At 42.2% G+C, this 15,843-nt stretch overlaps 1 protein-coding gene across 1 annotated transcript in view; it reads right to left on the reverse strand.

The window, feature by feature from the left end:
* The window catches only part of LOC119427623, a 64,616-nt gene extending 53,551 nt beyond the window's left edge, over positions 1 to 11,065 (reverse strand). The window contains exons 1-2 of the mRNA XM_037695259.1: positions 11,045 to 11,065; positions 4,000 to 4,105 (exon numbers count right to left, since the gene is read on the reverse strand). Coding sequence (XP_037551187.1) covers positions 4,000 to 4,105; positions 11,045 to 11,065 — 127 coding nt within the window. The remainder of the gene's footprint in view (positions 1 to 3,999; positions 4,106 to 11,044) is intronic.
* Between the last annotated feature and the right edge of the window lie 4,778 nt (positions 11,066 to 15,843).

Consider the following 15,843-nt stretch of genomic DNA (forward strand, 5'->3'; position numbering starts at 1 on the left):
TATGGAGAAAAAATATTTCCAAAACCCTTGCAGTTTTGGGCAGAAAAAGAACATATGACTTAAGTTGCAAGGTGAAGTCTGACATCTATCACACTGGTCTGGTATTGAGGGGAACATTTTAGATAAACGTGTTTTTGAGAAGTGTACTCTATTTATTACTTTAAATTGTATTAACTGTAGTCTGGCACATGGTGTACTCTGACGTATGCTGAGAATAACTTTATCCCACCATGAATCTGATAGTTTAACACCCAGTTCACGTTCCCATGCAGTTCTAGTTTTACCCGATGAATCGGCCTCTATTGCCATAAGTTTTCCATAAATAATTGAAAGAGGAGATTTCAAATTGGGGCTCAAAACTAAGAGTTCAACCCATGGTGGGTCAGTAGGCAAAGTTAGAAAATTTTGAAACTGCGATGAAACGCAATGCCTAATTTGGAAGTAAAGAAACAAATGTGAAGTGGGTAGATTAAATTTAGAAGACAATTCTGAAAAACTAAGAAATAAACCATCTTCGTACAGGTCTCTCATTGTTCTAATACCTTTCTCATACCAAATTCTATAGGCAGCATTATTAGATGCTGGAGAAAAAATGTGATTCTTTAGTAACGGCATTTTATTAGAGGGTGATACAAATTTAAAGTGGGACCTAAATTGTGACCAGATCCTGAGTGTTGAGAGCACTATAGGATTTGTAGTAACTGAGGATAATTTAATTGGTAATGATGAATAAATAATTGAAGCGGGCGAAAAAGATGCAGAAATCGACTGAATTTCAAGTTTACACCAAATCAGATCAGGTGAATTTAACCAATAAGTCAGTTTATGGATATGTGAGGACCAGTAATACATTGTAAAATTAGGTAGAGAAAGACCCCCGTTTGTGGTGAACTGTTGTAATAAAGAAAGTCTCATTCTGGGGGCCTTTCCGTTCCATAAAAAAGATGAGACCATCTGATCTAGGGACCTGAAGAACTGTTTGGGCAAGAACAGAGGGATATTTTGATATAAAAACAAAAGTCTAGGTAGCACATTCATTTTGATAATATTAATCCTACCAATCAATGAAAGAGGGAGAGAGTTCCATCTCTGTAAATCTGATGCAATTTGGGAAACTAGTGAGGCATAATTCTGAGAAAACATTGAGGGCAAAGTACGTGTAATATTAATTCCTAAGTACCTAAATCCCGAGGGACTGAGCCTAAAAGGGATATCAGAAGGCTTAAGCTTTAAAGCTAATGAATTCACTGGATAGCATTCACTTTTAAGTGAGTTAATTTTATAGCCAGAATATGATCCAAATTTTTCTAGAATATTTAAAATTGGGGGAAGACTCCGTAAAGGGTCAGAGACATACAGGAGAAGGTCATCTGCATATAAGGACAATTTAAGCTCGACACCAGAGCGGACGATTCCATGAAAAGAAGAAAGGGATCTTAGAGCAACGGATAGGGGTTCAATGGCTAACGCAAACAAGAGGGGAGAAAGAGGGCAACCCTGTCTAGTACCACGTCCCACCGTAAAATAATCAGATTGGACGGAATTACTGAGAATACATGCTTGAGGGGATGTATAAAGTAGCTTGATCCAAGACACAAACCTCTCTCCAAAACCAAACCCATTAAGAACAGCAAAAAGATATTCCCATTCCACTCGATCAAAAGCTTTCTCGGCATCAAGAGAAATTATCACTTCAGGAGATTTAGAGGAATGAGTTGAAAAAATTGTATTCAACAGTGTACGAGTATTAAAAAACAACTGGCGACCTTTAATGAATCCATTCTGTTCTTGTGAAATAATCCGAGGGAGAACTGTCTCAAGCCGAGTCGCGAGTACTTTAGACAAAATCTTAAAATCCACATTCAAAAGTGAAAGAGGTCTATAGGACTCGCAGGCAGTAGGATCCTTATCCTTCTTTAACAGGAGAGAAATTGAGGCCTGAGTCAAGGTGGGAGGCAACAAGCCCTGCCCAAATGACTCATTATAAACCTCAAGAAGAAGAGGGGCTATTTTATCTTTAAATTTTTTGAAAAATTCGGCAGAGAAACCATCTGAGCCAGGTGTTTTACCACTTTGCATATCCTTAATTGACGCAAATATTTCTTCTAATTTAATGGGAGCTTCAAGTTGGTCAGAAAGCAATTTGTCTATCCTAGGTATGTCAATATCCTGAAGAAAGGCACATAGCTCATTTGAGTCTGCTTGTAGTTCAGACTTGTACAAATTGCAGTAGAATTTTTTAAAAGTATCATTAATAGAGACAGGATCTGAAACAAGATTGCCCGACCGATCGTTAATTTGTGATATTATGTGAGAGCCAGCTTTTCGTTTCAATTGATGTGCCAGAAGTCTACTTGGTTTTTCCCCATGTTCATAATAAGTGGCTCGAGATCGTATCAAGAGTCGCTCCGCATCAGATGTAGTTAAAAGATCAAGTTCCATCTGAAGATCCTGTCGCTGTTTCAGCAAATCATGTGACGGATTAACGGCATTTTGCCTATCAATATTCTGAATTTTTGTTGATATTTCTGATATCTTAGTGCGTAGATTTTTATTAATATTAGCTGAAAAAGAGATAATCTGACCCCGAAGATAAGCTTTTAATGTTTCCCACAGTAGTGAGGGAGAAATTGTATCGCTCTTATTGAACCTTAGAAAATCATCAATTGATGATAAGATGAATTTATTAAATGGCTCATCTGATAACAGGAGAGTATTAAATCTCCAACGAGGACTAGAATTGGGTTTGTTTATAAAATTTATATCAATGCTTAGAGGAGAATGGTCTGAAATAACAATCGGATAGTATTCAGAAGACGTGACTCTCTGCATTAAAGAGCTATCAACAAAAAAATAATCTATACGGGAATAGGATTGGTGTATTTGAGAGTAAAAAGAATAGGTCCTTGTTAGTGGATTCCGTGTCCTCCATGGATCTACATATCCATTTTGGGACACAAAATCCAAAATAGATTTAGACATATTAGACTCACGTTACGTTTTTAATAATTCAATGCACGATATTATCCAGTCCAGAAAAAAATGAAAGAATCCGTTTAATTTATGAATATATATCATGCATATGTTCATCTACACCAACAAGCGGACATTCGACAGAAAGAGAGACGGCATGGGGAGTTTACCGGCTTTAGCGTTAGCTCGTAGCCTCACCATAACCCCCGCCCGGCATCCTCTCCTCTTAAGCCGGGAGCAGCGCTTCCTCTTCTGCCCGCTGGAACGCCTCTGCTGCAGCTTCCAGGTAGATGACTTTAAGATCTGCATTCTGCCGAGCGTAGTTTTGAGTTTTTTGCTGATTTCTGCTATATTTTGTGGCAAATCCGATCCTATTCTCCTCAGTTCGGTTCAGCTATAGTTCACACGCATAAATCGCGCTGAGTCAGGCACAGAGTCAATATCAAAACTTCTAAAAACTGGGATGGTACCGGGAGCCTGTGAAGCTGCAACTGCTCTGAGCGTGGCCATCTTGCCTTCCTTGCCTTCCGGCCATCCTTGGCCATCTTAAATAAACTGAATTGAATTTAATTATGCAGCACGGTGGCGCAACTGGTTGAGCTGCTGCCTCTCAGCGAGAAGGTCCTTGGTTCAACCCCGGTCCAGGGGCCTTTCTGGGTGGAGTTTGCATGTTCTCTCCGTGCATGCGTGGGTTTTCTCCGGGTACTCCGGTTTCCTCCCACAGACCAAAAACATGCATGTTAGGCTGATTGGTGACTCTAAATTGTCCCTAAGTGTGAGTGAGAGAGTGAATGGTTGTTTGTCTCGTTTGTCTCTATGTGGCCCTGTGATGGACTTGCGACCCGTCCAGGGTGTACTGCCCCTCGCACAGTGATTGCTGGACATGGGCACCAGCGACCCCCGTGACCCAAAATGGAATAAACGGGTAAAGATAATAGATGGATGGATGGAATTTAATTATTATCTTTATTATTATATCTTCCTGTGCCCGTGTGTTTAGAGGTATTCTCTGCTTCAGGATCCTACCCACAGGTGGCCTTCCATACTTCCTCTGCCCGTTAACTTGTGTCAGCTTTGTGTCAGTGGTTTTCAGCCAGTCCTCTAGAGCCTGAACCCGCTCAATGTTCAGTATCTAAGGTGAAAACAAATCACAAACATTTTACTGACAGCATCATCAGCAATAAACAGGAAACTAAAATAAACACAAACCTTTGAGCATTGCATTCCTATTACCAATATGAAGGGTCAGAACTTAGAGCAGGTTTTTTCAACTTCAGCTGCAGGTGGATTGCAAGTTCAGAAGTATTTAGGGTTTGTAGTTTTCAAGTTAAGCATATTTCTTGACAGGAACTGAAGAGGGAATGACAGTAAACCTTAATGTTTTTGGTGCAAGTTATTCAAGAGAGTAGGAGTTGCACTGTGGTGAAAAATAAAATAAGTTGCCTTCTTTTATTTTTCTGAGGCAATGCAGATTGACAGATCTTGGCGAGTGGAAGGAGCAATTTTATCCAGGACCATGTAGATAAAGGCTTTCCAGTATTGTATATTGCTTAATAGTAATGTTTCAAATGACTGAGGTGCTGGTGGAATGGCTAAAGATTAATCTATGGGACTTGACCCCTCACTCTGTCATTGTGCCTGGCAGTGGATAGACTGCTTCCTCCACTCGCCAGGAGCCGTCACTCTGTGCTGTCACTGTTCTTCTACACAGTGTTAAGGGCCCAGCATACCCCATCCAAAGTCAAACAGTCGACTCGCAGTCACGTGGTTGCGGGACGGTCATTTTCGCAAACTCCTTTCTTAGTCCACGAGACAGGTGCAGAGCTCATGGGAAACCCCTCCCACTGACGTACCTGTATATGTCATTGCACAGGTTTTTTCCCACCTAAGTCTTCACTCCGTCCCTGCAGCCACCGTTATTCCACAAATCTATCATGAAGAAAGCGCCAGACTTTTCAGCAGACAGACTCCTCCGTACACAATGTCTGGACAATCTCCATCCAGGAGATTTTGGCCATTTGACTACTTTAGTATGTGTGAAGAGTCATACAGCTGAATGGCCAAGCACATTTCTGCATTGATGAGCACGCCCACAAACTTCTGACCAACACAATACTTGACGCGTACACCTGTGAGAAAACTTCAGCCTGGGCCTTATCTAGATAAAGGGCAGGCGAACCTGCTCTGAGAACAAAATGACTATTTTATTCACGCAACTACTCAATGAGAGATGATTTTGCCGCTTCAGATGGAATATGCAGGGCCCTTAACTCATTCATTCAACCTTTATTTCTACAGGTAAATCCCATTGAGCCTCGAGGACTCATTTACAAGAGAGACCTGATTTCAACAAAGAAAGATGACAACAATGGACAACAGCAACAACAATAAACAATTATAAAAAGTAATACTGCAGGTTTTTTTAATTTATTTTTTACCAAATAGGATGGCTAAAAGAAAAAGGTAACAAAAAAAAAACAGCTAGATTCTAAGGCGAATGTAGAAAACTAAAAACAGGAACATGTCTGCATTGGTCCCTGCCAGGAGTCCAACAGATTCTTAAAGCCACTTAGAGAGGTCAAGGTCGAGAGCTTCAAATCTTTTTGTAAGATATTCCAGGAAACAGGAGCGGAGTAGGAGAAGGCCCTTTTGCCTAGTTCAGTCCTCATTGAGGGAACACTGCAGGTAATAATGTCCTGAGAGCGCACTCTGTTGCTGCACTCACGCAGAGACATGTAGGAGGAGATGCATGAAGGCAGCAGACCAAGAAGTGATTTAAAGATGAAAATGTACCAGTGAGAGAGTCTGCGTGAAGTTAATGATGTCCAGTTAACCAGTGAATACTGGGTGCAGTGGTGGGTACGATAATCACAGCCAGTTATGAATCTTAGTGCACCGTGATAGACAGCATCCAACATCTGCAGGGTTCTTGTAGGAGCGTTCATGTAAATAATGTCACCATAATCAATGGAGGGAAGGAAAGTCACAGATACAAGGCGTTTTCTAGCATTCAGGGTTAGACAGGATCTGTTTCTGAAAAAGAAACCCAGTTTAACTTTCAGTTTCTTTACCAAGTTTTCCACATGGAGCTTTAAAGAGGTGAGTCGACCAAGATACCCAAATATTTATAGGAATCAACAAACTCAATGGGGACACCATTTGAGGATAAAACCGGAGGAAGAACTGCTGGGACCCAACTTCCTATTTGAAAAAAGCATCCCTTTGGTTTTGTCAGCATTTAGGACAAGTTTGAGGCGGAACAAATCTGTCTGGATGTAGTTGAATGCAGATTTCAAAAGTTGGAAAGCCTTAGCAACAATTTTAGCTCGGCAATAAACAACTGTGTCGTCAGCATAGAAATATATGGATGCATTAGGGATGTTTTAACCTACATTATGTATGTAGATTGTAAAGAGGGTGGGTCCTAAGACTGAGCCTTGTGGTACACCATTGTTGACTGTTAAATAACTGGAGGAAGTACCATTATGTTGAACACATTGCCTCCGGTCTGAAAGATAGTTAGAGAACCAACCAATGGTGTGTTCTGAGAAACCGATTTCTGAGAGTTTATGACACAAGATGTTATGATCCACAGTATCAAAAACTTTAGACAGGTCTAAGAAAAGTGCAGCACAATAATCCTTAGCATCCAGTGCTTCAACAACGTCTTTAAGAACCTTCAGTGAAGCAGTGGTTGTGCTGTGTTGTTTCCTGAAACCAGATTGATGTGGAGGTAAGATGTTAAATGAGTCCAGGTAATTTTTGATTTGAGAGTTTATCAGTTTTTCTAGAACCTTGGCTAAAATACAGAGTTCAGAGATTGGTCCATAGTTGTTCAGTGAGGTGGGGTCACCTCCCATCAGCAAAGGAAGAACAAAGGCTGTTTCCAAGTGTCTGGGATGGAGTTTTGTCTTATGGAGAGATTGAAGATGTGGGTCACAGGGACTGTGATGATATGAGCAGCCAGCCTTAAGAAGTAAGGTGGAAGTTCATCTGGACCTGCAGATTTTTTAGGGTCAAGATCTTTTAATAGTTTATTGACCTCACTGAATGAGAATGGAGAAAAAGAGAAGCTGTGATTAACTGAGGATTGACTTGTAGGAGGGATTTGATTTGTAGAAGTTCGGTTATTAAGTGAAGTGGCTGATATTCTGTTAGTAACTGCGTCAAATAAAGAACTAGAAGCAACAAAATGTTTGTTGAAACAGTTCAGGATCTCGTGCTTATTTGACACAGGAACAGAGTTAATGAGAAGTTGTGATGGGAGGTCAGATGATTGGGGGGTGCCTGAGAGAGATTTGATGGTTTTCCAGAATCTGTTAGGGTCATTTAGATTTTTGGATGTCTGAGATAAGAAATAGTTGCGTTTTGCTGCTTTGACAACAGTTGTACATTTATTCCTCATCTGTCGAAAACTCAACCAATCAGTGTCCATGTCAGATTTTCTCGCTGTGGCCCAAAGATGATCTCTCCTGTGCAGGAGGTCAGCTAGCTCTGGAGTAAACCACGGGCTTTCTCGTCCCTTTATTCTGAACTGACGAAAAGGAGCATGTTTGTTCAGAAAATAAATGAAACTATTATGAAAAAAGTTCCAAGCGGAGTTCACGTCATCAGTTAACAGTGTAGTGAACTAAGCCTCCGGTCAAAACCTGACCCTGAAGACCTTAATGGGACAGGAACTGTTATTTCATTGATTTGAATCCAGAAATACAAATTAGCTCATCCAGAGACTTTCTAATTTGTATCCTGAACTAATCAATTGAAAGAACACTCTCTTTTTATATTGTCATTACTATTTTTACAAATGTCTTGATAATCAAAAGTGTGTTTAGTTCAAATCATTTTAAATGTTGAAGTGAACTACTCATTTTAAATCAACTGTGAAACAGTATTAATGATTTTTTAATCCTCATTCAAAGTATAAATCAAGTTAATGTCTGTTACAAAGTAATTATGCATTTTTTGATCTTCTGTCTGAAATGAGAAGTAGTGATGTCGGTCGAAAGTCAGAAAGAAGTTATTGGAACGAACTGTCATGTTTTTAAACCTCTCAGACAGAAACAAGATGAACTAGCACCTGTAGTCTGTCATTTCTCCAAAACATTTCTCTGTCTGTTCCTAAACATTTCTCTGTTTTTCTGACTTGTAGTAACCTCTTACGTCACTAAAACCACACCCCTGTTGGTTCTTTCAACCAATCAGGACTTCCCAAAAGGGACCGGAAGCAGAACTCTTTAAAAGTCGACACTTCCTAGTTCCAGTTAGTTCTGGGAGCATGATCCTAAGTTCTGGAGAGAACAGAAGTTCCATGGAGAAGGAAGACAGTGTGACTTTGCAAGGGTGAAGTCCACGCTGGTCATTTTCTGAAAGATGACACCTGTCTGGAGTGTTGATTCCGGTCATTACGCCAAAGACCTATTCAACATCTCAGGAGTTCAGCATGTTTGCTGAAATTCCACTTAACTTAACCCTATCTTTCGGGGAAGTTTATTTTGGAAGCTGGGCCAGTCAGCCTCGTCATCCCAAGTTGATGAGAAGCGGATAAATCCCTAGAGGTAAAAAGACTCAGCCTTGCTGGACGCCAGGAGAAGGCTTCTCTGAAACCCCACCAAGGTAAAGAGTCGACGCTCGGGTACCATCTAGCTGAAATCACCGGGAAACGTGCTATCTGGTTTCAAACAAGATAACTCCCCATCTTTTCTTTATTATCTTAGTTAACCCTAAGTATCCACTTTCCCTTCTTAAACTTTACTCAATCTCTATATTTCTCTGCCAGTAAAAGATAAGCTAAGCCTGCAGACATTAATTTAAGATCTAAGGAAATGTCTGTTGTTTTTAGTTGCAAGTGAGAAATCATGGCCGTATGATTTCTCATTGTAAAGCTCATTAATTAAGCTGTTATTGTAATCAATCAGAATAATCAAGTATACAATGTTTTGATGTTAAATTTTGATTCTGTTAATAAATGACCACGTTCATTTTGATGGGTCAAAGAAAATTAACGTCTCATGTCACTGATTAGACCATTTCCGACACAGTACTTCTAAGTACAATATCACTTAGTCCAGAAAAATGAAAGAATCCGTTTAAATTAAGTATAATATCATGTACTTGAACTTGTCCAGATATTATAAAACATAAGAGAGCACCCCTGAGCTAAATCCATCTCTCGGCTGTCTCATTACATACTGGTTGCACCGTACGTCTCATGGAATGGACTTTGTTATTTGTGTAATACTTGAACTGCATGTTGGCATAAAAAGTGCAGATTTCTGTTCGACTGTAAAAAGCAATGTTTTTCAGCTGTGGTGCTCAGAGAAAATACAGTGATATGTTTTCAGCTGTGGGAAGGTGACTTGCCCTGTTTGAAACTGTTATCAGCTGTGTGGTTCTGGTACTGATCCAGTTCGGTTCTAGATAACGGCTCGGACGAGTCGGTGTTCTAAGAAAAACACTGTTTTTAGAGCTGAAATTTATGTCAATGTGTTCATTTTAAAGCTGAAATTTGTACATCTGTTGTGTAACTGAAGCTGTCATGCTGTGGAAAAACGCTTTATTCTGTTTAAACGGTCGCAGAGGAACGGGTTCTGTCTGACCCGGTTCTGCTCTCGGACTCGGTTCAGATTCATTGAACGAGTCGTGTTTTGAATGGATAAAATGCTGTTTTGAAGCTGAGCGCCGTCTCAGACCACTGTTGAAAGGACTTCGTTACATTTGTAGCAGTAAAACCGTACATTTTGAAGGTTAATGGACGAAAGTTGACCGGACTTTTTCAGGCTAACACAGCTAGCTGGAATAACAAACTGAGATTGGTTGAAAACCGCTGTTTGGGTCGCTCTGATTCGCTGAGAAATGGGTGACGTGTCTGCGTTCACTCCCTCTGATGTCAGATTGTAAAACCCACCCCGTTGCTCATTGGTTGATTCAATCATGTGACCCCGGAAATGAATCTCGGTTCAACCGAAGCCTCCTCTGTGTTTAAAATCGCTAAATGGAGCTGCCACTGCTCCCAAAACTCATGTGTTCATGCAGATAGACGTGCTTGTTAAAGCGACGCCACGTTTAAGCTTTAAACCCGTTCAGAAACGCTGATGTGACCTTGTTCAGCCGATGCTAATTCTAGCTAAAGGCTAACAACCGGATGTCAACGGAACGATCCACAGGAAGTTGTCATAGACTCCTGCTGGTATAAATAAGCTTACACCGCCACCTGCTGTGGAAAGAGGAGTATAACAGTTTTCCTTAAAGGGAGACTGATAATTCCTCTCATTTTTTTTCTTTTCTTTTTTTGTTCATACAGCCTGGTTTATGAGTGACTGTTTTAAATAGCAAATTTCTGGTATATAGAACTGCTTAACAAGCGTTTGAAAAATTTTAGAATATTGCAGGTTTATTTAATTTTAAGTGCTTTAGAGTAAATGAACACTGAAATAGGCCTGGTTCTTGTATCTGTTGAAAAATAAGCACATTAAGTAACACTGCCAGAAGGAGGCATTTACTTAGAATATTCATGCTTTGGGGTGAATCCTACAAATAGGTGCCCATTCCTTTGAATAAGTTGGCTTATACAGTACTGTTGAGTGAACCCAGAGCTAAAATAGTGTGTGAGACTCACTGATAACTTAAATACAAATATTTACCTGTTGAAAACTCTAAAGTTGGCAATTATTTAACCAGATAAGTGCTGAACAGTGAATAACCATGGCAGGTGTGACAGAAAAGAATATTGATCCTTGTGAGATGAAGGACTGGTTAGAGAGAGCGTTGACGCCGCTCACAGAATCCTTACATCCATATGGTGAACAGGTGGACAGCATGAACTCAAAAGAGTTATTGGACGAGCTGAAGGATGTTGCAGAGAGTGTGACCTCTACAGACAGAACAGAGTCAAGCTATGACCAGCTGGCTAAATTGGCGCTCTTATTGAAAGCAACATTCTATGCTGTGGTAAACAAGGCTGACGACCTTGCAATAAGGTTAAACAGCAAAAAAGAGGAGTACCTCAAACTCATGGCACAGTCTAACTTTGATCAGGAGACCCGTGCGAATGAGTTACAACGTGACAGAGAGCTCTCACAAGCTCAGCTGTCATTACAAGCTCACTCATATGAGGAGAAGATAAGGGAAAGAGAGGTTAAGTACCAAGCACTGTGTTCAGACAACGATACGCTACAACAACAGTTGCAGCTCACATCAAAAGCTCTGAACGAATGCAGATTGGAAAAGGCGGCGTTAGTACAACAAGGCGTGCGTTTACAAAGTGAATGTCAAACATCACAGGAACGCTTAAAAGCCTGTGAGGAGAAACTAGCCGTAGCAACAAATGAGATTTCTGACGTGGGGCGAGCTTGTCTGGAACTCAAAGACGAACAAGGTCAGAGTCCAGGTCACCCACCATCACCTCAGAAGGATTTTGGTGCACCTCCTGCTCTTAATCTCATTCTGTCACCTCCACATGTGTCTAGCGACACACCTCCACGTGCCATTTTGGTTCCTACGATACCGATAATACAGCCTTTGCTCCCAATTTCGGATTTGCAAAAAATCTCAAAATATGTTCAACACTTTATTCCTGGGCCTATGGGGTCTACTGGTACGAAGGCGTATCTAAATTACCTTGATTTCAGACTGAGTGGTTATCCTAATGCAGATAAAATCAGTCTGATAAGGCTCACTTCAGACAGAGAGGTGTTCACCTTCATCGAGTGTCAACCTGATGCCACGAGAAGGGATTACAACCTTCTGTGTGAAGCTTTGATCAGAGAATACGACCCCTGCACGGGGCCTGGTGGCTTCCCAGCTGCAGACAAGGTCACGCAAGGGAAGCATGAACATCCAAAGGTTTATTACAAAAGAATCTTCCAAGCTTATTTTGGTTACAGGAATGAAACCGGCATGGAGGAGGAAGAAAGTTTTAAATTTGTTTTCAGCAAAAACCTCCACACTGACATAAGAACGTCAGTACAAATGATGGCTAATTTCAAGGAAAAATCCATCAATGAGATTAAACAGTGTGCTGTGAATGTGTTTGAGGCCTGTTCTCATGTTAAGACGCCCATAGAGGTGTTTCCTGGTGTAAAGGTTAAACCCCATTCGCTAGAACTGGAAGGACGGCGCGTGTCGCCTCCCCCTCCTAAAAAAGGCGAGAAAAAGCAGTCTTTTCAAACTAACAAACCGCGTCATGAAGGTGCACGCTGGGACAAAAAAGATCTAAAGGGATTGAATTTATTTCCAGAGGATGAACGTGATTATCGTAAGTGGGGTGTGCGTAGGACGAAGAGATATGGTGACCCATATTATCAGGGGAAGTCCGAAAAGGAACCCCCAAATGACGTACCTAACCTTCCTCCACCTCGGACAAAACGACCCGAGGTGAAAAAATCACAAAGGTTCCAGAAACAAGGCCCTACACCTCTGAGCTCGGAAGAGACAGAGAAACTACGCAGGTTGTTAGAAACTTTGAAACACACTGACACGGGAAACCAACCTGGAGCACTATGTAGTGATGTAATCGCTATTAAATCTGAGGGCGCGAATGACAACATCACAGATGTCGGTAGAACACACCAAGACATTGTTGTTGTGACCTCCAACAACCCCTCATCAGAAGAAGGGGGGTGAACTCACACACAAACGATGACGAGTCATCGCAAGCTGAACACTCAGAAACAGCTACTGCTGTGCTGACGGTTCAGACAAACCAAGGTTACACAGACAAGGCTGAGCGTGTGAAGAAACGTCAGAAAAAACCTAAGAGGTTTCTGTGTAACTTTATCAGAAGGGGGGTCGCCAAGAAGGCGTACCTGTCAATAACACTCGAAGGAGTCCTCACACATGAAGCACTACTGGACGGTGGGGCGGACATAACAATTATGTCAGCTAAACTGTTCGAGGAGCTGAGGACAGCCGCTGGCAGTGTTAACAGGGTAATACCTCTCACAGAATGTGCTGTAGAAATGCAGGGTCTCTCAGAGAAGAGGACAACCCTGACAGCTATAGCAATGGTTCACATGCAGATTGGCAGAATGACACTATACCACCCGGTACACGTGTCTAGTGTTGACTCATTCCCATTTTTGGTTGGCCAGGATTTTATAAATCACTTCGACGCGATTATAGATTATGGTGATCAGACGATGTGGGCCAAGGTGAGCAAACCACTGCCAATAGAAATGCCTCCGGAGTGTAACACAGACTGCCTAACAGCAGGTACCGCGGAAGGCGCAAAGGACTCCCCAGCCGAGGACACAAGCCCGGTGAGTATTCCTCTGAAATCATGTGAAACCAAAGAGACCCACCCGGTGGTCCAAACTCTGACCCAACAGGAAAGCCTCCTCTGTGAGCTGGAGCAGTCAGAGTCCACCAAACACTACCTACCACTGGTAGTTAAAGGTGTAGAGATCCAAGGATCCCACACCAACGATGCTGTTCTGTCTCTGTGGACAGATAAATCAGCAATTAACCGAGCTTTCTATGAAACCTTGGTTCACAAACACGTGGGTCTAGAACTAATTAAAAAAGCTTTCCGCTTTCCATTAGTTCCCAATAGTTTACAGGTAATGACTGCGGAAGGAGTCATTAACCTAAAACTAAACTGGAACCAACGAGAACTGGTTCATCCTTTTTTCGTGATCCAAAACTTACCACATGCAACCTACATAGGCTCTGACATTTTGATAAGGTTGGGTGTCCATGTGGACACCATCAACAAGGTGTTGTGGTCCCTAAAACCAGCCACAAAGGATCCTCCTGTGCTAGACACAGCAAATCTTAAGGCTGGGCAGACCATTCCAGAGGCCTGCCAGGTTGCTAACAACCAAACCACCACAGTACCACCTCAGGTGATTAACCTAATGGTGCAAATCCACATCGTAGCTGGACAAGCTATTAGCCATAAACAGGCATATTTTCAACCTTCTCCTGCATTTTTCAACTTGGGACTGTCCGTGGAAGCCACAAACCAAGTGAACCTTGACTCCAGGACCACATCTGTTGCTGTGTGTAACACAGGCACGGATGAGGTGATGATCCCAAAAAACACTATGCTAGGATGGTTGATTTCTACTGATTTTCATGATTTTGAACTAGGCATTCCATTTCTGGGAGGACTCCCAGATAACCTGGTACCAAGTCAAGAAGCTGGGCCAGTATGGTTCACAAAACCAACACAGGCCATAGCTCTTTTTTCAACCGATGACGTCGACCAAGGACCTCAAACCTATGGTGTCTTACCCATAGACAGGTCCGACGACTCAGAAAGGGATTCGTTGGAGCTCCCCAAAGAGCAAGAACCCTTATCAGTCTCATCACAGATTGAACAGGTGGTCGCCCAAGCCGACGCTCTGACATCTGATGAAGAAAGGGACAAACTTCGCCAAGTTCTTTTAAAATATGAAAAGTCATTTTCAACTGACTCAACAGATTGTGGGTTGACCTCACTCCACACAGTGAGCATCCCAACCCCACCCAACGCACCACCAACATTTGTCAGACAATACAAGATCCCTCTGGCAGCACATCAGCCTGTCCAGGAGATCGTTGATGACCTTTTGGTCAAAGGTATAATCAGACAATGTAATAGCACCTACTCTGCGCCTTTATGGCCAGTTTTAAAACCAAATGGTAAGTGGAGACTTACCATAGACTACAGAAAGCTAAATAAACAAGTCCCCTTATCCAGGTGGCCAATGACTCAGCTCCAACAGGAACTGCCAAAGGTCACCGATGGTAAGTACTTCTCTACCCTCGACGTCACCTCTGGTTTTTGGACCATCCCTGTGCGCGCCGAGGACCAACACAAACTAGCTTTCACTTTTGGCAGCCGACAATACACCTTTACCAGGTGTCCCTTTGGTTACGCTAACTCACCTGCAGAGTTCAACATCTTTTTGAACAAAGCATGTCCAGACGCTCAGGAGCATGGGACACTGATCTACGTGGACGACATCCTTTTGAGGCAACCAACACTGGACTCTCATTTGGCTGAGATCGACCACGTCCTAGATCAGCTAACAACTGCTGGTGCTAAAATCTCACTGTCAAAGTGCCAGTGGTGCAGAACCAAGGTGGACTACATTGGCCTCCTAGTAGGTCCGGACGGAGTACAACCACAATTGACTCGCACCCAAGGCCTAGACAACCTCAAAGTCCCCACCAATCTCAAAGAACTACAGAGTTTTCTGGGAATGTGTAATTACTCACGCCAGTTCATAGAGCATTATGCGGACCTCGCAAAGCCACTGACTGAACTCTTAAAGAAAGACGTCCCATTTGTCTGGACTGATACACAGCAGCAGGCAATGAACGCTCTTAAAGACAGGCTCAAGTTAGCCCCATGTCTAGTCTACCCAGACTACAACAAAGAGTTTTACTTGGAAGTGGGCTTCTCAACTCACTGCATAAGTGCAGGTCTGTACCAAATACACGACAAAGACAAGCGTGTTGTGGCCTATGCCAGCAAAACAATGGCAGGCCCTGAACTACGGTATTCAGACTGTGAGAAGGCTCTACTGACCACTGTGTGGGCAGTGAAACATTTCTCCTGCTATATTGGTGGACAGAGGATTATTGTTGAAACACAACACCAGCCTGTAACGTTTCTAAACAGCCAACGCATCAGAGATGGTGTGGTGACAAACTCACGTGTAGCCACATGGCTTATGGCACTTCAGAGTTTTAACCTAGACATCCGCTACGGTCAAAATAAGAAGTCACACTTGGGCACTGATTTGGCAATTTGCCAAGAATGTACACAGGATGTACTAGCCACCCAACAGCCGGTTGTGAGTAAACCCTCAGTAGCTGAGGACCCAAATCACCACTTCTTTGATAGCAATATCTGTAAAGATATGGCGACATTGTACGTGGATG

The sequence above is a fragment of the Nematolebias whitei genome, chromosome 21, assembly GCF_014905685.2.
Source record: "Nematolebias whitei isolate Nwh7 chromosome 21, NemWhi1, whole genome shotgun sequence".
In the NCBI taxonomy this organism is placed as follows: Eukaryota; Metazoa; Chordata; class Actinopteri; order Cyprinodontiformes; family Rivulidae; genus Nematolebias; species Nematolebias whitei.